At 37.1% G+C, this 26,833-nt stretch overlaps 1 protein-coding gene across 6 annotated transcripts in view; it reads left to right on the forward strand.

Moving 5' to 3' along the window:
• Nucleotides 1-24,996, forward strand: part of Eda2r (ectodysplasin A2 receptor) — a 32,564-nt gene extending 7,568 nt beyond the window's left edge. For 2 of the 6 annotated variants that reach the window (XM_021250216.2, XM_021250217.2), the window contains 5 exons: nt 6,438-6,534; nt 15,002-15,180; nt 15,709-15,794; nt 21,547-21,711; nt 24,615-24,996. In XM_021250216.2, the coding sequence (XP_021105875.1) occupies nt 6,438-6,534; nt 15,002-15,180; nt 15,709-15,794; nt 21,547-21,711; nt 24,615-24,994 (907 nt within the window). In that variant the 3' untranslated portion in view covers nt 24,995-24,996. The remainder of the gene's footprint in view (nt 1-6,437; nt 6,535-15,001; nt 15,181-15,708; nt 15,795-21,546; nt 21,712-24,614) is intronic. The other 4 variants (XM_087203207.1, XM_021250219.2, XM_004872242.3 and 1 more) reach the window with 3 other exon arrangements.
• The last annotated feature ends 1,837 nt before the right edge of the window (nt 24,997-26,833 follow it).

The raw sequence follows: 26,833 nt of genomic DNA on the forward strand, positions 1-26,833 counted from the left end.
TTTTTTTAAATCAGAACAAAGGAAATGGTCAGGGAGAGCAGCAGCATGACAAGAAACTGGCGAAATAAAGAAAAACTAGTCATGTTGTCAGTTGTCAGCACTTCTTATTAAATGCAGCACACACGCGCACACACACACATGCTTTCACACACACACACACGATCTATATCTATATTTATTTATTGCAGGGGGAGAGAGATAAAGTTTCAGTGAAGCAAATCACAGAGGCACATATAAGAATGTCTATAGCAGCTTTAAAATACTTTATTTTGGGCATAACTTAGGGAATATCTACTAGAATAATATAAAGTATTAAATAAAAACCTGAGAAAGTATGTGATTTGTTGGATTTCAGTATTATATACAAAGTTGTACAACAATTATCACTAATTCCAGGCCATTTTCATCAAGGCTAAAAGCAATTCATATTCATTAAACAATCACTCTCTCCTCCCCTCAACACCTGGCAAACAGTAAATCTAGTTTCTCTCTGTATGGGTTGCCTATTCTGAACTTTTCCTGTAAATGGAATCATGCTTGCTGTTTTGGGTCTGGTTTCTTTCACTGTACATGTTTTCAAGGCTCACCCACACCATAGCATGCAGGGCCAGGGATTTAACTTAGTGGCACCATGCCTGCCTCATAAGTGCAAGGTCCTGAGTTCGATTCCCAGTAACAAAACAAAACAAAACAAACACATTATAGCATGCAATAAGTACTTCATTATTTTTGCACTAAATAACATTTCATTCTATGATTGGACCAAAATTGGTTTATCTGCTTATAAGATGATGGACATTTGTTTTTTTCTATGTTTTAGGGCATCATAAATAATGTTGCTAGGAATATTCATGTATAAGTTTTGTATAAACATATGTTTTCAGTTTTTTGCAGTATATACTTAAGAATGGAATTACTAAGTCATATAGTAATACTATATTAAACATTTTGAGAGACTGCAAAATTATTTTTAAAAGGAACTGCATCACTTTACATTCCCACTAGCAGCAGTATATGAAGGTTCCAATTTCTTCATTTTTTATTATGGCTGCCATAGTGGATATAAAGTGGTATTTCATTGTAGTTTTGATTTGCATTCCCTGTATTCCTAATGATACTGAGTATGTTTTCATGTTCTTATAGGCTATTTGTATATTTTATTTCAGTAATGTCTGCTGAAATATTGTGCCTATTTAAAGTAGTGTTGTCTTTTTTCTTTTTGAGATATAAGAGTTCTCAGTGTATTCTAGGTACAAGTCTCTGATCAGAGGTAAGATGTGTAAATTTTTCTCACATTATGTGGGTTTTCTTTTCATTTACACTTTTAATATTTTATTTCTGATTAATATATTTACTGTACATATACATGTGTTTCAGTGTGATGTTGTAACACATGCACCCAATGTGAACCTATCATATCCAATCTTCCACCCTTCCTCCATCCTTCCTAATATTGTTATAATGTCCTTTAAAGCATAGGAGTTTCAAATTTTTAAGTTATAAAATTAAGTGTAAATTTATCTATTTTTTCTTTTGTTGCTTATGCATTTGGTGTTTTGCCTAAGAAACTATTGCCTAATCCAAGGTCACAAATTTATACACCTATATTTTCTTGTAAGAAAAAAAATTTTAAAGTATGGAATTTTTTGTTTCTTATTAAGAAAAAACTTTTGTAAGCCAGAACTCTTGTATGATTTCAGTCTATATTAAGTTCAAGGATTAGTAAAAGTAATCATAGTGACAGAAACCAGAGTAGCAATTACCTGGGAACAGAGTTGGTATTGCCTGGGGAAAGGCCATGAGGTATTGTAGCAAATGTAACACACAGTGTTGTAGCTGTAAGTGGTATAACAGAGTTAAGCTGAGAAGAATTGAGCACACACCCTGGAAGTTGGAGGCAGGTTTATTTTGCTAGTCGACTGATCAGAACTTCTCCACAAAGCGATCAGTCCTGTCTGGGCGGTGGACAGGGTTTATATAGATTTGGGAAAAGAGGGGTGAAAATACAGTGGCAATACACTTAACATTAGTTCATTGGTTGAGGAAGATACATTCAGCTTATACAATTGGATAGAAAGGTACACTAGGATTCACCTTATTTATATATGGCAGGAAGCAGGGGTCACAGAAACTCTACTGAGAACAAAGGATAATGAAGGAAAACATGTCCTGGTAAGTCTGAGTGAGACCTGGACATGTTTTAGGTGCAGGAGGGGTTAGAGCTTGGAAGAGCCTTTTGTTTGCTACTGGGTTAGCTACAGCACAGGCTTCTTCTGGTAAGAAATCATTTCCCTGTTCAGAGGGAGCCTGCTGAGGTAATGGAAATCTTCTGTATCTTTATCTGGGCAATGGTTACATGAGTGTATACATAGGTAAAGATTCATTAGTTCACTTAATAGCTGTGCTCTTTACTATGTATGTTTTGTACTGCAATAAAAAAACAAGCAAATAGTCCCAGAATATGATGCACATGAGTTTTCTAGACCACTGCTACATTATTTCATTTGATGTCTAAACTACTCTTAAGGGTTACACAATGCAGGTAGAGGTATCCCCATTTTATGAATGGAGAAACTGAATGAGCTGCCTAAACTCCAGTGAGAAGTTTGAGTTGAGGATAGAAGTGGAATTCCTATCAGGAATTCCACAGACTTTTTTCCACTGCAGCTATGTAGGCTGCTTTGTTCTTTGTCCATCCATTTTCTTTGTGCTTTTCTTTCTGTGTTGAGTAAGTTGGAGACAGTATTTCAAGGCATAGCCTGCAAACAGTACAGCTGAGTGGATACAGTTTGGGCAGAAGCAGAACCCTAGAATGTGTCATACTCCAGGGGAGGAGACAAAAGGGCACTTAACACTTCCCCTCTGTTTCATCCCCACTAATTTCTTTTGAATTTCCATTTCAAAGGCAATTGTCTGAGGTTTCCAAACTTTTGTCAGGTGAGTTTACCATATTCAGGATATCTTGATGAAAAATGGCCAGCAAACAGTGAGAACAATGTCCCTTTTAGGCAAAGTGACTTAGGTATTCAGGATACTGAGAGGAATCATGTTCTTAAGCTTCAGGTTGCTGGTGGCAGCAGTTAGTGAGGAGGAATGTGCTGTGGTGACATCCATGTTTTAGGCATGACTTTCATGTTGTAGCTACAGTGGGTCAATGAAGAAGCTTAGATGCCTTTCCTTTTTCCTCCTCACAAATCTTAAGAATGACAAGTATGCACTCCTCAGTAAAATCCCCACCCTTCCAAAGGGGAGGGAGGAGAGGGAAGAGAATTCACTAATTCCCACGCATCTCAGATGCACTGAGCCCTATATTAGGTCTTTAACATGTATTGTTACATTCAATTCTCTAAATTGCTAGGCAAAGTAGGCAATAAAATCTACATTTTTGCAGATGCTGTGAAAGATGAAACCATTTTTAAGGACATACAACTAGTGAATTGTAGAGCTGGGATTCATACTCAGGTCTCCATATCCCTAAGACATTTGCTTTTTCCTCATGTGAGGTTATTACTTACTGTTTGGAAGTCATTTCTTGAGAAAGATATAATGTAGGTGGCTAGACACATAACCATAGTCCAGAAAGCAAAACATGTTGACAAGCTAACAAACAGCAACCGAGGTTGTGGTGCCCACTCTTTGCCAGGTACAAAGCTAGGCACTGGGCATGCAGTGGGCTCTATTCTAGGGAATTTTATAGTTCTGTCTGTGTTGCTGACTCAGCGAGCAGTTTGGAGGATTCAGTCAACTTCTCTGTGACACTTTAGAGGAGTATCTATCTGCAGTTCATGAGAGCAGCTGATTTTCTCAAAACCTATTTATTGTTTCTTACTTTCTCTTAAAATAAAAAGGTAGTTGCACTGCTGCCCACAAGGAAAAACTTGATACAATGTCACATATTGTTTATGGATTAAACTCTCATTAAACAATTTTGTCCTTATGTACTGACTTCTTTGGAGTAGTCCAGAGTCAGTGTGATTTTGTTCTCTTTAATAAAAGCAATTTGTTAACCTTCTAATGAAAGTTACTTTAATTTATATGCTTTGGATAAACAATTTGACAAAAACAGAGGGAAAAAGAAATCCTCTTTTCGTTCTCTAGGTCCTGATATGAGGATTTGGCAATAAGCCTATTTCACCTAGACAGAAATCTAAAAAATGGAGTTAGAGGGATGTGTCCTTGTCATATGATGTTTACTAAGTGGCTGGAGCTCTGGAAACCAAACCAAATAGCTTGCCACAGACACTTAAAGGTCACCACCAGCTGCCATGAAAATTTCAGATGGCCTGAGTCAAGAGCTTATTTCAAAAGGAGTTCTGTTCTTTGGCTCCTGCCAATGTTTTCTGTTTTGCTAGACAAGAAAAAGTTATGGGGAGGCTGGCTTTGTTCTCAGGGTGGAGAATTCCCTTGTCATGAGTACTATGAGACCACTGATCGTTTTTGTGCTCAGTGAGAATGGTGGACAGCAAGAAGAAGAGAGGAGGCCTACATAGGCTGATTCCTTGAGCCAATAATCAAAACAACAGAGTGGAGGATATATTTATCTTCTACAAAAATGGATTTCTCTCTTTTCTTTTCTTTTCTTTTCTTTTCTTTCTTTCTTTCTTTCTTTCTTTCTTTCTTTCTTTCTTTCTTTCTTTCTTTCTTTCTTCTTTCACATACTAGGGGTTTAATCCAGAACCTTCACACTGAGCTATATCTCCAGGCCTTTTATTATTTTTTCTTTATTTTGTGGCAGAGTCTCGCTAAATCACTAAATCACCCAGGCCGGACTTGAACTTGCAGTCCTCTTGCCTTAGCCTCCCAGAGTACTAGGATTGTGCCATAACACCCGGCTCAATATGGATTTCGTAGACCACTTTCTTTAGAATGAAGAAATGAGAAAGTGGAGCCTACTTAATAGCGAGAAAACAGGAATATCAGCTAGGATATCTTATCTCTATTGGGGACTTCTGTGGTGGCCTCTCAGGGAATACATATACATTCTTTCTTCTGGATTGGAAGTACACATTTAGGGCTTTTGTTTTTGTGGTTCTAGAAATGGAACCTAAGGCCTTGTGCATGCTGTGTACATGTTTTCCCATTGAGCTACATACACCCAGGGTTTTAGGGACTTTGAGAAACCACATGAAATTCACCATGATAGGAGCAAGCAAAAAATCTCACCACACCTTACTCTTTTATAAGGACTGGGACCATTTATCAATTACTTGAGCCACCTCCATTAAATTCTTCTTTGTAGAAGGCTACCCTATATATACAGCTAAGTCCCCAGCTTACAAACATTTGAGTTGCAAACTTTAACAGATACTAACTGACCTCACATTACAAACATTTGTAGATGAGAACAAATCATGGAAGTAGCTCACACATCTGGCAGACACGGTCACAGCTGTGCTGCTGTGTGCTTACTGTACAGTGTGATAGTGTGCAGTAGTACAGTGCTCAATCAGAGCTTAGGATGTCCAAAAGCATTATTTACAGTATTTGTGTGTGTTCGTTTTTTTATGCTTTATATTGTGTATTTGTATCAAAGGTGTATAAGACTCACTTTGTTGAACTTAAAAATGAATCTGACTTTTAAACATTCTCCCAGAAAGAGCCAGCTATGGTGAAACTCTCCCAGTTTTAGCACTGAAGGTGTCATGTCTTAGAAAACCTCTTAGTTCTGAGAAAACTCTGCAGCAAGGATTAAAGTCCATATATCCAAAACTCTGTCCATTGCATGCCTTATGCCATCTGTCTGTCAGAAACTATTATCTGAGTTATGTTTTCCCTTCTCAACACCTTAGTGCCCCAGGTTATTTCTACATACTGTATCATCCTCCCATCCCATTCTGCCTAGGACAAAAGCAATGGCAGGAAATGGCCCTCAGAAGTACGGAATACACTGTTAGCAAAGAAGAACAATGTTTCAGCTTTTTCATCCATAAAATAAAGATAATAATACCTATGCTCTTTAAGTCATGGGGCTATTGTGCACATCAAATAATATAGATAAGGAAGTGCTTACTAAACCTTTAAGAGCTGGTTACACAAGGATTGTGGTTTTTTGTATATATGTACAGAAGCCAGTTATTTCTCCTATTATCTCTTTACTAATTCAGCTTTTGATAAAACCACTAACTATGACCATATAAGCAAGTACTTTGTCCCTGTGCCTCAGTTTCCCTATCTGCAGAATGGAGCTAATAATGATCCCAGATATATATATATTTTGATAATTGAATGAGTTATTAAATGTAAAGCATTTAGAAGAGTTTGTGGCATGTGGTTAAGGTTATATAAGAATTAGATATTTTGGTTTGGCTTTCTCAGCTCCTCTCATTAAGAGCCAGAGATTAGATTAAGTGGACCTAGAAATTAATGTCATGGAAGTCATTAATTATCTTGCAGTACTTTTCTATTAGCTCCTTAGTTCTTATATTCTGTACCCACAGTTTTCTTATCATGGATTGCCAAGAAAATGAGTACTGGGACCAATGGGGACGCTGTGTCACTTGTCAACAGTGTGGTCCTGGACAGGAACTCTCCAAGGTAAGTCGCTCAAATCATTATACGTATTTTTTCACAACTTAGAACCAATCACACAACTGAGAAAGGCCAATATTAGGATAGTCAGGCTCAGCTGTGTCTCATCTGGTTCAGCAGGTAAAACAGACATCCAGAGAATATACAACAGTAGTTATTATTCTAGCATGAAGTCAGCCTAGCAGGATCAAGGTCAGAGAAGGGTTTCATGAGACAATGCATAACACAAAGGGAGATGTGTAATACAGAGGTCCAGGAGGACTGTTTGGCATTATAACAATCTGTCAACTAAAGGAAGACGCAATAATGTGGAGTTCTAGAGTCAGATATCAAGTCTTGGGAATGGGGAAGAAAAGGATCAAGTGTGGCCTCTGTCTCAAAGACAGAGGTCTGTGCTACTGAGAATACTATGCAAAGGAGGGTTGAAGGATTGAGGGATAGGGAACTAGAAGGTGTCTAGAATCCCAATTAAAGATAAAGGTCAGAACGAAACAACCAGCAAGATAGAAAAATGAACGAGGCTAGAGTTGCTTAAATGTTTCTGCTTCAGGTTTCCTGTTGGTCCCTGAACTGGGCATAGTATTGATTGTAGGCAGTAGCTTGTGCTATAGAAATTGGAAGCAGAGTTTCTGTGCACTTACATTTTGTATTCATTCATTCAGTGATACGTATTGAACACCAACAAAGTGGAAAACATTTTCATAGGCACCACAGATATGACAAAATAGAGAAAATTTTTTGCCTTTATGAATGTTACCTTTTAATTAGTGAAACGAAAATGGGATACAACATAGATAAATATAATCCAGATCTGTAGATATGGCAAAAATTAAATTAGGGTGATATGATAGTGACTTGGAAGCTATTTCAAGTTGGGAAGCAGTAGAAGGCCTTCTTAAGGAGATATTTTCAGGGGAAGGTTACAGCTAGTAACCTAGCTAGTGCAGAATCCCAAGATGAGAATGAACTAGGTGTGTTCAAGGAAGGAAGGTTTGTGCAACTGGTAGTATAGTGAGAGGCAGGGTGGTCTATAATAAGAGGGAAAAAGAAGTATGGGCCAAACCATGTGGGGATGTGAACACTATGATGAGAAATTTTCTTTTTTTCCTTTTTTGAAGTGCACTGGGAATCCTTTAGAGGGTCTTTTTTTTTTTTTTTGGTACCATGGATTGAACTCGGGTCCTTGTGCTTTCGAGGCAGATGGCAGAATCACTGAGCTAAATTCCCAGCCCCTTTAAAGGGTTTTGAGTAGGATAGTGACATGATCTTATGGCATAGGAAAATGAAGCAATTATTTAGCCTACTTTATCCCCAACTCTGTACCTCAAAAAGTGAAGAGAATATGATCCAGGGATATGAAGAGATATGAGCATTAATCCTAACTTAACTCTATACACATATCATTGTGTCATACAGTGGGATGCCCACATTGTAGACAAGAGAGCCTAGGACCAAGAAAGTCTAACAGAGGTTAGATAATGCTGGGTATTAGGGAAGACTCAATGAAATAAGCTGCTTGGCTTGACAGAACTATTTCAAGTAACTTCAATCTTCATGATAAGGAGTCTTATCATGGGACTGAGGGTGTAGCTCAGTGGTGGAAATCTTGTTTCGCATATATGAAGACATAGGTTCCATCCCTGTACCACAAAAGAGTGTTACAAATGCTCCTATCCTATTCTATACATGGCCATTATCTTTAAAACTATCCATATTTACAAAGCTGAACCTCTTCAAGGGAAAATATAGGTCTGTGCATCAAACTGTTATTACCAAATTCTTAAAAAGAAGCCCATGATGGAAAGTACAGTTGACTTGGTAACTCTCCAATTGTCATTTACTTCAACACCACTAGAAAGCTTAGAAAAATGAAGGAATTGCAATATTGTCCTCCTGCAAAAGCTTTATACATATATAAATAGCTTATATTTATCTGGTCATCTGTACTTTGCATAGAGCTTTTGAGGACATTAGCTCATTTGGTTTTACAACAGTTCTATCAAGACCGTATTATGAGTCCTATTTTATAGATAAGACAGTTAAAGCTCAAAAATATGTGTCATTCTCAAAGTCACAAAGGTACAGTAAAAATAACTATAAAATCTTTAGACCCAGAGACATCTTAGTTTGATTTCCATCTTTGCTGTTGCCAAATTACCTTTGAATTAAATAAGATTTACTAAGTTGAAAGGAACATATTTATCTATACCCATGGCCATCAGATATATGAAACATTACTGAACATTGCTAATCATGAGGGAAATCCAAATCAAAACCTTGATGAAATATCAACTCACTCCAGTAAGAATGGCTACTGTCAAAAAGGCTCAACACAGAAAGTCCTGCCAAGGATGTTATAAAATGAGATCACTTGAAAACTGTTGATGGAAAGGCACACTAGTACAGGCATTATGTAAAACAGTGTGGCAGTACGAAAAATTAAAAATAGACCTATCATGTGATTAAGCATCCTCACCTCTGGGTGAGATAGCCAAAGGAAATGAAGTAGTATATCAAAGAGACATCTGCACTCCCCTGTTCATTGTAGGACTACTCACCAATAGCCACAAAATAGAAACAAGCTAAGTGTCTATTGACTGTTGAGTAGATAAAGAATATGCTTTACATATACACAATGGAATATTGTTGGAACATAAAAAAAGAACTGAAATTCTAACATTATGAAAACATGGATGGACCTGTGGATGATTATGTTAAGTGTAATAACCCAGAAACAGAAAGACAAATACTATACTATCTTAGTTACTTTCTGAGTTGCTGAGACAAAATACCCAACACCCACAAGTTGAAGGAGGAAAGGTTAATTTTGTCTCACAGTTTGTAGAGGTTTTGGTTCATAGTCAGCTGGTTCCATGGCAGGGCAGCATGACAAGGGGGGATGGCAGAGGCATGGTGGAGGACAGAAACAGTCCATGGCAGGACAGGCAGGAATCAGCAGCAGTAGCAGCAACAAGCCTTCCTTTCCCTTTTATCCTACCCAGGTTATATGTCTACTGGTTGGTGCTGCCCACACCCAGGGTGGTGCTTCCACATCCAGAACTGTGCCAAACCCATTTAGTTATCTCACACCCTTAATCCCAGTATTACACACCCTAGATCCAGCCACCTGTAAAAAGCCCCCACTGGAATGCCTGAGACTTTAGGGGGACATCTAGATACATGCCATAACATTCCATCTCTGGCCCCCAAAATACTCATGTTCATGCCTTTATGCAAAGGCATTTAGTCCATCTCTAAGAGTTAGCAAAATCCTAACAGTTTTACTATTGCTCAAAAAACCATGTCCAAAGTTTCCTCTGAGATTTAAGGCAAACTCTTAGCTGCGAGCCCCTGTGTAAATGAAAGTTAAACATTTCCAACATACAATGACAGAAGATAAACATTTCCATTCCAAAAGGTATAAATAAGGGGATAGAAAAGAGTGGAACCAAAGCAAGTCCAAAATCCAGCAGGGCAAACATTAATTCCCAAAGTGCCATGTCCATCATCTGGGGCCATCCAGCAAGATGTGAACTTCAAAGGGCTTAGATAACTCTGCCTCTATGTCACTGCTAGTGGTTGTACCTGTCATGGCTTCTCTTTTCAGCTGGCTTTGCTCATGCCTTGAAAGTTTCCTCAGACAACCCATGTTCCTGGCTTCTCTAACATTCTGGGGTCTCCACTGCATCTTCAGCTTCACACTCACAACTTCACATACTGCCCTCTCAGGAGCATACTGCCTGGCCTCCCAGGACTTCTTCTGAAATCTGAGTGGAAGTCTTTTTGTCCCCACAACTCTTGCATTCTGCTTGCACCTAAAACCAACACCACGTAGATGTTACCAAAGTCTGCTGCCATCTGAAAAAATAGCCTGGCTTCCTTCTGTCTCTCGTGGCTCAAGCACCTGGATTACTGAGCACTATGAACTAAATCCCAAGGAACAAATTCCCTAGACCACTGTCATTCTGGAACATGGTACTCTGGGGCTCTCTTCACGAAGCAAAGTGTTTCTGGGTTTAACATTTGACATGTAGATGGTCAGTTTTCCTAGCACCAGTTGTTGAAGAGGCTGTCTTTCAGCAAAGGGATTTGGCCCCATTCCAAAGATAACATAGCTGAGTATGTCTGGAGTCATTTCTGCCTCTCTTATTTTTTCCCATTGATCCACAAGTCTGTGTTTTGTTTGTTTGTTGCCAATATCATGCTTTTAAAAAAATCACTATAGCTTTGTTGTGTAACTTAAAGTCCACGATTGTGATGCTCCCTGCCTTGTCCTGTTGCCCAGAATTGCTTTTCCAAATCTAGGTCTCTTTTGGTTCCATGTGAATTTTAGGATTGCTTTCTCCATTTCTATAAAGAATGTTCTTGGTATTTTGATTGAGATTGGATTAAATCTATATAACAATTTTGGAAGTATGGCCATTTTGACTATATTGGTTCTGCCTATCCAGGACCAGGGCTATCTTTCCATTTTACATTATCCTCTTCAACTTTCTTTTTCAGAGTTTTATAGTTTTCATTGTTGAAGTTTTTCACTTCCTTGGTTAGGTTAATTCCTAAGTATTTCATTTTTCTTGGTGCTAGTGTGAAACATATTGTTTCCCTTACTTTCCTCTTGGTGAGTTTGTTATTGGTGTGTAAGAGCGCTATTGATTTATGAGTGTTGACTATATCCTGTTATGCTACTGAATTTGGATATTAGTTCTAAAAGTGGTGATACCAAACATCCTTATATTAGTATCAGCATCAAAAATTTTAAATCAGCATTGTGCTATCATGGTAAAATTAACAAAATCAGTGTTTTCTGCTTATAAGTGATAAATAGTGAAATAATTTGGGGGTCTTTATCATTTGAAAAATCTCCTTTGCCTCCTGATTAGGACATAGGATTCTCAGTAAAATTTTTGTTGATTTGTATCTCTTAAATTCCTTAAGAAATGATTCATCCCCGTATTCAAGAAATGGTTATTGAAAACAATGTGATAGTCTTTGGTTTTATCCACTATGCCAATCTCTGCTTTTTAGTTGGTTTCCTTAGACAATTTATATTTAAGGGCTTAAAATTGCCATTTTATTATTTGTTTGTTGTCTGTGTTCCTTGTTCCTCTTTGTATATTCTTGCCTTTCTGTGAGTTACATGAGTATTTGTATTGATTTATTTGTAGTGGGGTTTTTTTTAGTATATTTTTGTATTGGTTTCTTAGAGGTTGTTTTTGGTATTATCATCTACATATATGACTTTTCTGGCTCCACTGATAACAACATTTTACTACTTCTAGTGAAGTATATAAGCATCACTTCTGTTTAGGTTCCTTGAGTTTTTCAACTTTTACATATTATTGTCATGAGAATTAGACATATTTTTGTTATATTTGTTTGATCATGAATATTATTTATAAAATTCATGAAGAGAAAGACTTCATTTACGTGCATACATTTTTCTGTTTCCAGTGCTTTTGCCAGATGTTTCAAGACTCATAATTTTCTTCCTTATTGAAGAACTCCCTCTTGCTCTTTTTTAAGGGTATGTTTACATATTCTTTTCATTCTCTTTGGCTGAGAATGTGTTTCCTCTTCATTTCTGAAGAATAGCTTCAGTGGACATAGAATTTGCAGTTAACAGTTTTCATCTTTCAGCACTTAAAAACTTTGTTATTTTCTTCTGCTGTCCATGGTTTCAGAAGGAACCCACTGTCCTTTGAATTGTTGTGCCTCTATGGATAGTGCCATTTCTTTTAGCTATTTTCAAGACTTTTTTCATTTATTTTAGGAATTTCATCATGTTGTGTATCATTGTGTATTTTGTTAGACTTATTCTATTTTTGATCCACATATCCACTCAGGTCTATAAGTCTTTTTGTCAGATTTATGAAGATTTCCACTTTCATTACTTTGAAATTTTTTTCAGGCATGCATTTGTTTTCTTTTCATGAGATTCCAATGATGTGATCGTTTGACCTTTTGTTATGGTCCAACAGGTCCCTGAGGCATCCCATATTCTTTTCCAGTCTATTTTACCTTTGCTTTTCATATTGTATGCATTCTGTTGTTCTGTCATCAGGTTCACTGAATTCTGTCATCTGTCATCTCTTTTATATTGAGTCCATTCTATGAGATTTTTAACATTTAATTTTTTATTTTTATAATTTCCATCTGGTTCTTTTAAAAATTAACTTCTATTACTTTGCTGAGATGTTCTAATTTTTCTTTTGCTTCAAGAGAATTTGTAATTGCTTATTGGAGAATTTTTCTTATGGATGCTTTAAAATCTTTGTCAGATAATTCCAATTTCTGATTTATCTAACTCTTGCTGTGTCATCCATGTTGTGCTTTTCCTAATTCTTGTTACGATAGGTGATGTTTTATTGTTTACTGGGCATTTTCTCAATTATTCTAGGAGACTGAGACTCAAAGTCTTACTGAAATCTTTTATTTTAGCAGGCAGTCATCTATTTAGATTTGATACATATGTCCTGGTCTAATTTTGTTGTTGGCAGTTATAAAGAAAGCTTAATTTTCAGGCCTATTGTGGTGTGATTTTTGATCTGTGCAGTATATGTGGTGTAACTGGGGCTCCTATTACTCTCTGAAGATGCTGCCTGGGTCTCTTGAGTGATATAGGTGAAAGTAAGGAAATCTCTTAGCTGTAGGGAAAAAGACTTCCCAGACTGGAAAGTTCGTTATATTACAATACCTTGTGCTCCTGTACCCTACACACCTGTCTCTATGTGGGAGTCTCAGACCCACAGGACAAAAAGACTTCTTGGGCTGCATAATTATTGTGGCAAGATCCCTCTTACTGGTGCCACGTGAAGCTTAGTATTTCTGGTTGTGGGTCTGGAGTCTCAGGGCCATAGGAAATAGGTTTCCCAAGCTGCCCAGGTTTTGTGACAAAACCCTTTGTGCTTGAAATTTGCTTAGTTTTGAAATATTGATGATAATTTAATCTTAAAAACTTTTATGAAGAATAAGTAAATATATAATTCCATGAGGGCAGAGTTTTGTCTTTCTGATTCAATCATTTAGTCACAATTTCCAGAATAGCATCCTGGTACTTAATAGTTGTTTAATATGTGTTTTCTGAATTAATTGATACAATGAATAGTATTGCAACCAATCAGTAAGTCAATTTATTGGTTGAGTCTCAATAAATGCTTGCTAGCTTCCATCATTCCCTTCTCTAACAAGTGACTAAGTGAAGAGTCAGACTTGGGTCTTCTGATACCAGTGCTTTAGACATTATTAAGATTTGCTTTCCCTAAAAATAGTATTTAATGTTCATTTGTTCATTGAGAACTTATTATGTGATAAGCACAATGCCAGACACTCTCTCTCTCTCTCTCTCTCTCTCTCTATATATATGTATATATCTCCATATATGGAGATATATATAATCTTAAACTCATATAGTCTATATACACATTTATTTTAGACTAATTTATTTCATTTAGTTTAAAAGTTTTAGGGATTTTTTTAATTTTAATTTAATCTTGTTTTATATTTAATGTAAAATATTTACATAATCCCTAATTCAAATCTATAAAATATAGTAAAGTGCATATTCACAAAGCTCTCACTTATATTCTTATCCCATTCAACATTTTTCTTTCTTTCCTTTTCAGGTAATTCCCTTTTTCTCTGTTCTGTTTTGTTTTGTTTTTCATTTTAGTTTGATAACATAGCCTTCTCCTGTTTGTTTTTGTAAATAATATAGATGAGAGATAAATGACCTAGCTTGCTCTTGTTTCAACTCTCATCTATATAACTGGCATTCAATCCTTTTTTACTCTGACCTAGAGTAAAAAATAATTTTTAATCACAGCCTGACACATACTTAGCTATATTTTATCTGTAAAAAATGTTATAAAACAGAAGTGAATAGTAATTATGGTGATTTGTCAGATATGTACAGTTTCCCACCTTCTGTTAGACTGTAAAATTACATTTTTTTATACTCTGTGGTTAAGAATGATCATTGTGGTCTAGGACATATGAGGAAACTGAAATGAGTCATTTGGGGTTGGAGGGATTTTAAGAGCCAGTTCACAATGCTCTTTTTTCCCTGATGCGCCTATGTATTTTCATTACCCAATAAAGATAATATAGAGTTTGGAAAATCCCTGCTGGGCAAATGATATGAAAAAAACTGTTCTTTTAAAACATTGAGATTTAGGGTTTACTTTTATATATAACCTAGTCTATAGTATTGCTTTTTAATATAACCTAGTCTATAGTGACTAATATAAATACTTAAGTTTACTTCTTGTTATGCACTATAATACTTGCTATCATTATTTTGTTTTGCTTTGTTTCAATTCTTGCTGCAACCTAATGAATTGATTTTATGACCTAATAATATGGTTGCCATTTGCAGTTTGAAAAATAGTAATCTATACTATTGTCACTTGTCCCATAGCTGATCCTCTCTGCAAGCTTCTGTAGAGCAATGTTAATGATTCCCATCTTTCTGCAGGATTGTGGTTATGGAGAGGGTGGAGATGCATACTGTACAGCCTGCCCTCCCCGGAGGTACAAAAACAGCTGGGGCTACCACAGATGTCAGGCTTGCATCACGTGTGCTGTTATCAATCGTGTCCAGAAAGCCAACTGCACAGCTACCTCTAATGCCATTTGTGGGGACTGTCTGCCCAGGTGAGCCCACTATACTGAGCCAAACTTTTCTATGCCATTTCATTTTAGCTTGTTGATACTTCTGTCATTCTTACATCTCATAACCTAGTTCAACTATTCTAACTATCCACATCATATTCTATTTAGGCTCCCGGGGTGGGGGAGAAATAGTGTATTCCTAAGATACCGCTATAAAGTGCCCAGGGCATTGTTAGCCACAGATGAATACTTAACATTTTTATCATGCTGGCACTCAGAGCCCAAGTCCAAGTTTTAAGAAATTTTGAAGCATTTGGCATCAAACCACCATTCCCATGTCTTGTAGAATTAGCTACCTTTTTCCTATAGTGTGTGGTGAATGTGGAAAGAGATAAAAAGTCTGAGCTTTTGAGTTAGAATCAAACATGGAGGTAGAGAACTTGTCAGGAGAAGTAGGCTCAGGCTTCTAGGAATGCAAATTCTTGAAAACTACCTATGGTCTCAGGAAGGACTGATCGAAATGCATTGCTTGTTTCAATATTCTACCATTCCTTATTGCTCTAACCACAGGTTCTACCGAAAGACACGTATTGGAGGCCTGCAAGACCAGGAGTGTATACCTTGCACGAAACAGACCCCCATCTCTGAGTTTCAGTGTGTGTATCTACTTCTCTTTTCTCCCTTCTTCCCCAACCCTTTGTGTGGCAGCAAGGCAGGGTAAAAAAGACTACATATAGATTAGATGAGTAACACATCAAACTTCATTCTGTGCAAGGGAATCAGTTAGGGTTGAATTCTGGTTTTACAACACAATCTATAAATAAGCCTCTAAAATTTTTTGAACACACTGAACCTCATTTTCCTTATGTGAAAATATGCAACTCATGATAAATCATTTTCCTTCATACATTATGGGGTGGTTGTCTAGATTTAATGAAATAATGAATATTAAAAACAATAAATTATAATACTTGTAGAATTATGAATGAATTATTATTATTGTTTTGCTGTACAAGGTGTATAGGAATTTCTAGGTATTAAGAGTCACCAAAAGCTGAACAAAGGTGTATAATACATTGGCATTAATCACAGTGTGCCAGTGCACAATGTTGTGCAAGCATCACCATTTTCTATTTCTGAGACTTTATCTCCCCAAAGAGAAAATCTGTACCCACTAAGCAACAAAAGAACTATGACTGGTATCAGGCCTTTGTTCCTATTGAACTTAGGCTATTAGAGCTGGAAAAATCTTTATAGACAATTTATTAAAACCTCCACAGGTGTTGGGATCCCTAATGCCCTGAAAGCCTGTGTGGATGAAAGGTACCTGTCAGAGTGTCACTGAGTTGATACCAGAGTTGAAACAAGAGCAAGCTAGGTCATTTATCTCTCATCTATATCACTGACATTCAATCCTTTCCTACCATGACCTAGAGTAAAAAATAATTTTTAATCACAATCTGACACATACTTAGCTATATTTTATCTGTAAAAAATGCAATAAAACAGAAGTGAATAGTAATTATAGTGATTTGTCAGTTACGTACAGCTCCCTATCTTCTTGTAGATTGTAAAATTACACTATGACCACATGAGCCCACTATATTGATCCAAATTTTTCTACACTGTTTATTGGAGCTCTTTGGTGCCTCTATTATCCTTACCTTTCATAATCTAGTCAAACTATTCTGACTATCTATGTCATATTCTATTTAGGCTCCCAGAGGGGAGAAATAGTGTATTCCCAAGATCCCTCTATAAAGTACCCCAGACATTGTCAGCCACAGATGAGTGTTTAACAGCTTTTCATCATGCTGACATTCAGAGCCCAGGTCCAGTCTATGCCTATCTCACTATCATTTTATCTGTCCTTTTTGTCTACCATTTATCTTCTCTTATTCTTTATAAATTATTGATATATGTCTTAAAGTCATGAAATATTTAAGACATGTAAATATTTTTAAATGCAAAGAAACTTAGAAGTTAAAATGCTCAATTTCCCAAGATACAGAATTAATAAATCTTAACATTTTGCCTATTTGTTATATAATTTTTGAAGAACAAAGATTCCACAAGTATAATAGAATTCTCTTTAAGAGTCTTTCTGATGTGTTGGGGATTTAGCTCAGTGGCACTGCACCTGCCTCTCAGGTGCAAGGTCCTGAGTTCGATCCCCGGTACCAAAAAAAAAAGAATCTCTCTGAGTCTCATTTTCTCCTTACTTCCACAGTCACAATCTTTATCCTGAAGTTGTATGCATCTTGTTGATAGGCTATGCTACAGTAACAAATACACCCTCAAATCTCAGTGAGTCAGTACAATAAAAGTGTATTTTTTACTATTCAAAGTCTTCTTCCATTGTGCAACTATGCCTACTAGACCATGTAGACTACATACAAATGGTACAAGGAAAGAGATAGAGAAGACATACAGGCTTTTAATTGCCTCAGTCTGGAAGTGGCATACATTATTAACATGTACATTTCTTTGGCCAGAAGTACTCTGAAGTCCTTTATGAAAAGATGAAAGGGAAATACAGGGACACAAATGGATAATTGGTGAGCGGTATGTCTCTGCCATACTCTCCCTTAATATTTTAATACTTCTATTATTTTGTTATATGTATGCATATTCCTGAGCAATGTGTTATTATTTTGTATATTATAATATAATTTTATATTATAATGTGTGCATAAGTTATATTAAGTTATATACGCTTATTTTCAGCTTTAAAGATTTTATTTAAAAATGTCTGTTCATTTCAGATGCCCATTTTTGAATTGGGTCTTTGAATTTGGGGGGTCTGATTTTTTTCAATTCTTTATATATTCTAGATAGTAGTCCTTTGTCTGAGGTACAGCTGCTAAATTTTTTTCCCATATTGTAGGTTGTCTGTTAGCTCTGTTGGTGGTTTCTTTTGCAGTGCAGAAGCTTTTTAATAAGATGAGATCCCAGGTGTTGATTCTTTCTGCTAGTTCCCATGCTGCTGATGTTTTGTTCATGAAGTCTTTTCCTATGCCAATGTCTTCAAGAGTTCTACCTAATTTATCTTCCAGCAAGTTTAGTGTTTCTGGTTTAATATTTAGATCTTTAATCCACTTCGATCTTAGTTTAGTGCATGGTGATATGTATGGGTCTAGTTTTAATCTTTGGCAGGTTGAAATCCAGTTTTTCCAACACCATTTATTAAATAGACTATCTTTCCTCCAATGATGGTGATTGGCTCCTTTGTCAAAGATGAGGTGGCTGAGCATGTCTGTAGTTGTTTCTGAATCTTCTAATCTATTCCACTGCTCCTCAGGTCTGTTCCTTTGCCAGTACCATGCTGATTTTATCACAGTAGCTTTGTAGTATAGTTTCAAGTTGGGGATTGTGATACCCCCAGCCATGTCTCTGTTGGTTAGAATTGCTTTAGCTATTCTAGGTCTCTTATTGTTCCAAATGAATTTTTGGATTGTTTTCTCTAGTTCTCTGAAGTATATTGTTGGAATTTCAATGGGCATTGCATTGAATCTATATAGTAGTTTTGGAAGGATGGCCATTTTCACTATATTGGTTCTTCCTACCCAGGAGCAAGGGATGTCTTTCCATTTTCTTGTATCCTCTTCAATCTCTTTTTTCAGAGTGCTGTAGTTTTCAGTGTAGAGGTCTTTTGCTTCCTTGGTTAGACTGATTCCTAGATATTTCATTTTTTTGGATGCTAGTGTAAAAGGAATTGTTTCCCTAATTTCTCTCTCAGTGAGTCTGCTACTTGTGTATAAGAAGGCTATTGTTTTTTGAGTGTTGACCTTATATCCAGCTACACTACTGAATCTGTCAATTAAGTCCAGAAGTCTTTTGGTAGAGTTTTTTGGGTCTTCTATGTAAAGTGTCATATTATCAGCAAATAATGACAGTTTCACTTCTTCTTTTCCTATCTTTATTCCTTTTATTTCTTTCTCTTTTCTAATTGCTGTGGCCAGAACTATATTGAACAGGAGTGGTGATAGTGGGCATCCTTGTCTTGTTCCTGATTTTAGCGTGAAAGTTTTCAGTTTTTGACTATTTAGTATGATGTTGGCTGTTGGGTTTTCATAGATAGCCTTAATCAGGTTAAGATAAAGACCTTCTATTCCAATTTTCTGTAGGTTTTTATCATGAATGGGTGCTGGAGTTTGTTGAATGCTTTTTCTGCATCAGTTGAGATGATCATATGGTTTTTGCCCTTGACTCTGTTAATATGGTGTATTACATTTATTGATTTATGGATGTTGAGCCATCCTTGCATCCCTGGGATAAATCCAACTTGGTCAGGGTGTATGACTTTCTTGAAGACCCCCTGTATTCTGTTTGCCAGTATCTTGTACAGGATTTTTACATCTATGTTCATTAAGGAGATTAGTCTGTAGTTCTCTTTTTGGGATGGGTCTTTCCCTGGTTTTGGAATCAAAGTCACACTTGCTTCCAGGAATGAATTTGGAAGCCTTGCTCCCCTTTCAATTTCCTTGATGAGTTTAAAGAGTAATGGCGTTAATTCTTCTTTAAATGTCTTGTAAAATTCAGCAGTGAAGCCATCTGGACCTGGGCTTTTCTTTGTTGGTAAAGGACTACTATCTAGAATATATAAAGAACTGAAAATAATCAGACCCCCAAATTCAAAGACCCAATTCAAAAATGGGCATCTGAAATGCACAGACATTTCTCAGACAAGGAAGTAAAAGCAGCAAACAAATATATGAAAAAATGTTCAACATCACTGGTCATTTGAGAGATGCAGATGAAAACCACACTGAGATTCCACCTCACCCCAGAAAGAATAGCTGCTATCAAGAAATCAACAAATAACAAATGCTGGCAGGGTTGTGGGGTGAAAGGAACCCTTCTCCATTGCTGGTGGGAGTGCGGACTGGCGCAACCACTGTGGAAGTCAATATGGAGATACCTCAAAGAACTAGGACTAGAGGTCCCATTTGACCCAGCTATTTCCCTACTGGGTATCTTCCCAAAAGAATTAAAAGAATCATACCACAGTGATTTATGTTCACCCATGTTCATAGTGGCACAGTTTGTAACAGCTAACGCTTGGAAGCAGCCCAAGTGCCCTTCAACTGGAAACTGGATAAAGAAAATGTGGTTTTTTTAATAAAATGGAGTACTACTCAGCCATAAAGAATGAGAAACTAGAGACATTTATAGCTAAATGGATGCATATTGAGGCCAAACTCTTAAGTGAAATAAATAGGACACACGTGTAAATACTGAATAGTTTCACTAGTGTGAGAAACTGATAGTGTAAACAAGGGTTAAAATGATTAAAATGAATAATTGATAATTTGAAATATGATAAAAGGTCCAAAGATGAAGGAGTGGAGGGAGGTGAAGGGGAAAGGAAAAGAGGGAAAGGAAAAACTATGAGAAAAGAAAAAAAAATGGAAATGAAACCTATGTAAATAGGGAAGAGCGGAGGGGATGAAGGGTGCACAGGTAATGGGGAAAAAAAATAAGGACCAAGATATATCATGTACAGGTACAAACACCCAATGATAAATGTAAATGTATCGTATACCTAAAATGTACCAATAAAATAACTAAAAAAAAAAGATTTTATTTAAATTTTAATTTTTTATTAGTATATATTTGCATTGCTTGTGGGGAGTTAGTATATTTGCATAACACATCTTAATTCTTTTTTACCCCCTTCCCTTCCCCTCTGTCCATCCTCCCTCCATCTGTTGGTTGCTTTCCCTTTTGCAAAACATTTATCTCCTTATTTCCTATCATGTCTTTTATTTTGCTCTTTATTGATATTATGGGTTTCTCATATAAGAGAAACCAGGCAAAATTATTTAAGCTTGGGTGCCTAATTTTTTCTTATTCAAAGTTATGGTCTTAAAGTACATCAATTTTCCTAAAAATGACTCACATGTATCCTTCTTTATGGCAAAATAGTACTCCATTATGCATAAATACCACACTTTCTTTATCTATTCATCTGTTGATGGACATATAGGCCCCTTCCAGGATTTATCTGTTATGAATTGTGCTGCTATAAACTTGGGTATGCATTTGTTTTTTTTCCTGTATGGATTTTTTATATTAATAATACAATGTTTACTTTAAATGGTATATAGTATATACCTTAGGGTTATATTAGAATTCATTTAGCCTATGAATTTATTGATGAAATTTTTAATTTTTAAATTTTGTTATATCACTAGATGTGACATGACCGTAGGATATGTGAATCTTTAATTATTACTAATTTACAGCATGCCTGCAGTATGTGTGAGTTCTTCTGCTAACCAGCATGATTGCCCTAATTGGGGAAGGCCTGAGGGAGAGGATGATGGCCTAAGAAAGTCCAGACCCAGTGTCAGTGTAACTTTGACTGCCCACACTATCTGACCTCTCCCACATTTTGTCCCACAGGTGCCTTTCAGTTGAGCTTAGTGAAGGCAGATGGACCCACAGTGCCCCTGCAGGAGGCCACACTTGTTGCATTGGTGAGCAGTCTGCTGGTGGTGTTTACCCTGACCTTCCTGGGGCTCTTCTTCCTCTACTGCAAGCAGTTCTTCAACAGACATTGCCAGCATGGTAAGAGTGGCTGCTTCATATTTCACATGAATCAGATGTAAAGCTCTTATTGGGAGAAGAGAGGAACTTTCAGGGGCTGAGAATTAATGGACCTTACTTAACCATACTGGAAAAACCCAGGAGTGGTCTTCTCCAGGGTTGGCCTGTGGAATTATCTGAGATAGCAATAGAAAGCATGGGACTTCAAAGATGATTGAGGTTAACTTTGAGAGTTTTGGGGAGATGGTTCATTAGATTCCAGGAAGTCACATAGGATCATGATGGGAAACTCCATGTGAAAGAAATTTGAACACTCAGTTTCTAAACCTATCTCTAATTAATAATGTAACCTTGGAGGTTATCTAGCTTTTATGAGCTTCTTTCTCCCTAATCTTTAAAGTAAGAGATAGGATTATATTAGTTGAAGGTGTCTTTTTTTGCAATTCTGCATATCTATATTAATAAATTAAATTCTGGAACATGTCAGAAGGGTAGGACACTTGGCTATAAATGAGACATTATTTTAATAAAGGTGGGTGAGTCTTTGTAAATAGGGAAGGGTGGAGGGGTTGAAGGGAGGGCAGGGGAATGTGCCAAAAATAAGAATCAAGATATATTATGTAAAGATACAAATCTCCAATGATGAATGTATACCTAAAATGTACCAATAAAATTAATTTAAAAGTGAAAAAAAAAGGTGGGTGAGGTCTAGGGAAACTGCTAGTAGTATAGTAATTTTCCAAAGTGCAGTAATTGAAAACCCAGCATTTAATTGATAAATTTTGACATTTTTTCCCCAAATCAATATTGGAACCCAAAGATGTCTGGCCCAGCTCACGGGAGATGATCATGTAAAATTCCAGACAGAAGTCATTGTGATCGGTTTTCAGCATAACTTAATTCATTAGCCAAGCAGTTCATTAAGGAAAATATAGAGGAGATGGAATGGTGGCTGGTCAGGACCAAACAAAATGTTACAACCCCAGCCAAGAGTAGGTTCAGTGCAACTTCAGTGACATTAAGGGAAATGAGAGCTAAGCAGGGACACTAAAACATGAACTCAGGACTAGTACAGAATTGAGTTAGTAAGAGGGAGCATAAAGTTTACTAAAGACAATGAAGCTGAGCACTCTTCTTTAGCCTACTAGATCCTGGGCCCAAAGAAACTACATTTTAAAAACCTCATTCTATTTGTATGGGAATGTCCCTGTTGAATGGAGCTACTTGGTCACTTTGGCTGTGGATCCTGTCAGTTTACCATGAAAATGTCTAGTAGGTATATTTGGTTGTGCTTTTTGCTTAAATAGAGATAAATCTAGCATTTCATGGCTGTAGTATTTCCCTTTGTCTCTTTATGATGCTTCTCAAACTACTTCAATCTCTTCTACATTTTCGTATCGCCTGGGACACTGTGGCTCAGGTTGGACTATCCATTTCTCTGACTTCAGAAGCCCATATCTCAAATAAAAGCTACTTTCCAATCCCTGAGTGTGGGTATGAAACATACGATGAAGCGTTTGGGTCCCAGAGTTCAGCAAGATGAATATGAAGAATGATCTGAGAACTGGCTGTCTCCCTTCTCTTCCCTAGGAGAAAAGAGATGAGTAACACTCTTCTTTTCCCTTTCTGTCCTCAAGATAATAATGTGGTATCCCCTGGGAATATGAGGGAAGGCAACCTCCTTACAGTCTCCATAAGGAGAAAGAGTGCTAGATTTTCCTCAGGGGAAGGTCTTTATCAGGAGTGACTGGCACATATACTTAGCGCTGTGCAAGTGAGGACACTGGGTGGATTAGATCCACTCTAAGGTGTAAGAGAAAGTCATAGGGACTGTGGCAAGCCAGAGTACATCCCCTATTGAAAAGGAAATCTACTACTCAGTTCTAGCTCTTTGTCACTATTTGGAAATATTCAAAATTGCAAAACTTTCCAAATTTTCAAAAGATCCCAGAAATCTGGATTTTTTGGTAAGAGGTCATGTTAAATACTAGCAAAGAATTTTAATAAAGAGCTAAGCTACAACCCTAGTGGGTAAGTGAAACAAATATACATTCAATACATTCTCAGTTTGTAACCTGATTTTGAATCAATCTCATGCATGAAGGGTATATTATTTTGTGTCATTACCATAAGAAATTACCGAACATCTAATAGCTTATTATCTCACAGTTTGCATAGCTCAGAAGTTCAGCAGGCTTGGCTGGATCTCACAAGGGTGAGATATTGGCAATGTTGTATTTCTTTCTAGGGCCTTTAAAAGAGAGTCTGTCTCCTTGTTCATGCAAGCAGAAGGCTGAATACATTTCCATGCAGTTGTAGAACTGAGGTCCCATTTTCTTACTAGCTATGAGCTGAAGGCCTCTCTCAAGTTCTAGAGGCCGCCCACATACTCTTGCTAATGTCGCTCTTCTATTTTTAAAACTACCAATAATGAGTTGAGTCCTTTTGGTGCTACATCTCTTTAATACTCTCTCTTTGTCGCTTCTGTCTTCCTTTTCTGCCTTTAAGGACATGTGATTTTACATTGGACCTATCTGGATCATCTAGGATCTCTTCCATACTTTAAAGTTGATCACATTAATTCTATTTGCAAAGTCCCATTTGCAATATAAAATAACATACATAGAAATAACACCAATGGATGAGATCACAACATAGGGATGTTTCAAAATCTGTTTTCCACACAGCATTTCTTTTTCTGAAGAAATTTATTTGCTTCATTAATTCAGCAAAAAGGTAGCCTCAATCTGATACCCCAGTTTAGGTATGTTTCTCACATATGTTACCTCAACCTCATTCTAGGTGTTCTGGTACCCAGAGAGGGAAAGAGTAATACTAGCTCTCAGTACCCTCCTTATTTGTGCTTAGGACCAGGTTGAGAAGAGATCCTGGCTTTGGATGACCCAGTGGCTTTCTGCTTTGAGTTGCAGGAGGTTCGTTGCAGCTTGAAGCTGATGAGGCAGCAGAAGAATCTCTCTTCCCCATGCCACCTGGTCAGGAGACCAGTCCTGAGTACCCAGTGAGTGAGAACATCTTTGAGAACCAGCCACTTACCCCCATTCTGGATGACGAATGCAGCTCAACTCTTGTCTTCCCCACACAGGAGTCCTTTACTATGCCCTCCTGTGCCTCGGAGAGCCACTCCAATTGGGTACACAACCCTATCGAATGCACAGAGCTGGACTTGCAAAAGTTTTCCAACTTTACCACCTATACTGTAGCTGAGACCTTTGAGGGGAGCCCTGCTGAAAGCTCTAGAGACAGGCTGGAGCTCAATGTGCCCTTTCAAGTTCCTAGCCCTTAAATCTACTGAGGCAATCTGGAAAGGTGGGGCAGAAAGTCTAGAAATTAGAGGCCAACCTCAAGGAATTTCTCTCTGTGTTCAGTAGGTCTTGGTTAGTGGTACAGCATTAAGCTAGGAATAGTGTTGTGTTGGGGAGCAATTATTGTGATATTAATCTTTTAAGCCAGTCAGACATCACAGTTCTGGGTTAGGTTTAAACTGCCCCCAGTCACAATTTACTTATACCTTTATATATATTACATTTATCTGATCTTCATAACACTGTCCCTTGCTGATAAGCAGGTCAGGGTATATTGCTTAGCCTCACTGTATGGAGGTGGGAAGTGAAACAGAGAGGAAAAGTGATTTATTTGAAATCACAGAGTGATTCAGTGGCAGAACTGGGCTAGGGCTAAGGTTATAAGGCTCCATTCAAGAGCTAATTCAATTCCACCATTGCAAATAATCTATAGATAATGGTTTTTCACAAAGTCTTAAATATGAGACAGGTAAGTGAGCAGAGGTCTAATTTTCAAATAACCAACTACTTTTAACACTACTCATTTTCATATTACATCAGCTATGATATTGCCAGCTGTACCTTAATTTCCCCTTATATCCTACCTAAAAAGATATGTATATATAAGATATGTATTATACATTTAAAAGCCATGACTGATACTAAATTAGTCATCCTAGGTACCTTCAAGGGTTCAAGGTAGTCTAGTCCAATCCTCCCTATAAGGCCTTCAATCCTTACTTAGGTATATTTTTATAGAACATTTTTAATAGCTCTTATCTGAAATTGTTGGTACCAGAAGTGTTTCACAATCTGAAATTTTTGGTGTTTTGAAAGATTTGCATATATAATGAGACGCCTTAGGAATGAGACCAAAGTCTAAACCAAAATTCATTCATATTTCATATATACATAGCCTGTAGATGATTTCATACAATGTTTTTAGTGCTTGCATTTTGACTTGCAGTCAGTCATGTGAGATCAAGATGTGGAAATTTTGGTGCTTAAAAAGTTCCAGATGTGGAGCATTTACATTTTCGGATTTTTGGATTAGGGATTCTCAGCTTATTTCTACACCAAGAATTTATGCAGTCTTCCCTTATACATTGGTTAATACAGCTGTACTAGTAGATGTGAGCTCAATATAAAGAAAACACCTTCTGTCTGCCTGGGTTCTGGCTGTGTTCCTTAGGCCACAGAGATTTCAATTCCTTTCTCCATCTTGTGATACTGCTGCAGAAGTGTGAAGGCAGCATCTCCTCTTTGGAAGGTACCACTTTAGGTTCTTCTAAGGTATGTAGGGCTCAGAACTAAACCCAATTTCATGAAGAATTGTTTCATTAGTTTAGAATATAGTGCTTTTTTCATCTCCCTATATAGGTGATGTATTTCTCTTGTTGCATACTATACCATTTATCTAACTCATTATTGGGAAGGGACTAGAGAGAGGAAGTAAATACTGAGATTGGCTCCCACTTTTCTAACTTGCTGTGCTCCATCCCTAGATCTCTCCTGCTCCTGTCAGCCTTGCCTAGTCATTCTAGACTCTCCTGCCTTATTCTTACACCCCAGCAGCAGCAAAGGCCTGGGATATGGTGTCCACAACAGCCAGTACTCTGCAAATGGGGTACATTCTATCCCATCCTACAAAGGATCGATTCCCCACCATTTCCCCAAGACTAACCTGGGAAAATGCTTGCTTGCTTGCCTCCCTGTTTCAGCTTGAAGAGCCAAATTCCCTAACCTGAAACTACTGGACATGTTCCTAGATTAACTTGATTCCAGAAAAGAGCAGAGGGAATGACAATGAATAGAATAGTTTCCCTGCTTATGTTTTGGTC

The sequence above is a fragment of the Heterocephalus glaber genome, unplaced genomic scaffold (assembly GCF_053883595.1).
Source record: "Heterocephalus glaber isolate CG9 unplaced genomic scaffold, H.glaber_assembly_v1.0 deba00001790, whole genome shotgun sequence".
Lineage (NCBI taxonomy): Eukaryota > Metazoa > Chordata > Mammalia > Rodentia > Bathyergidae > Heterocephalus > Heterocephalus glaber.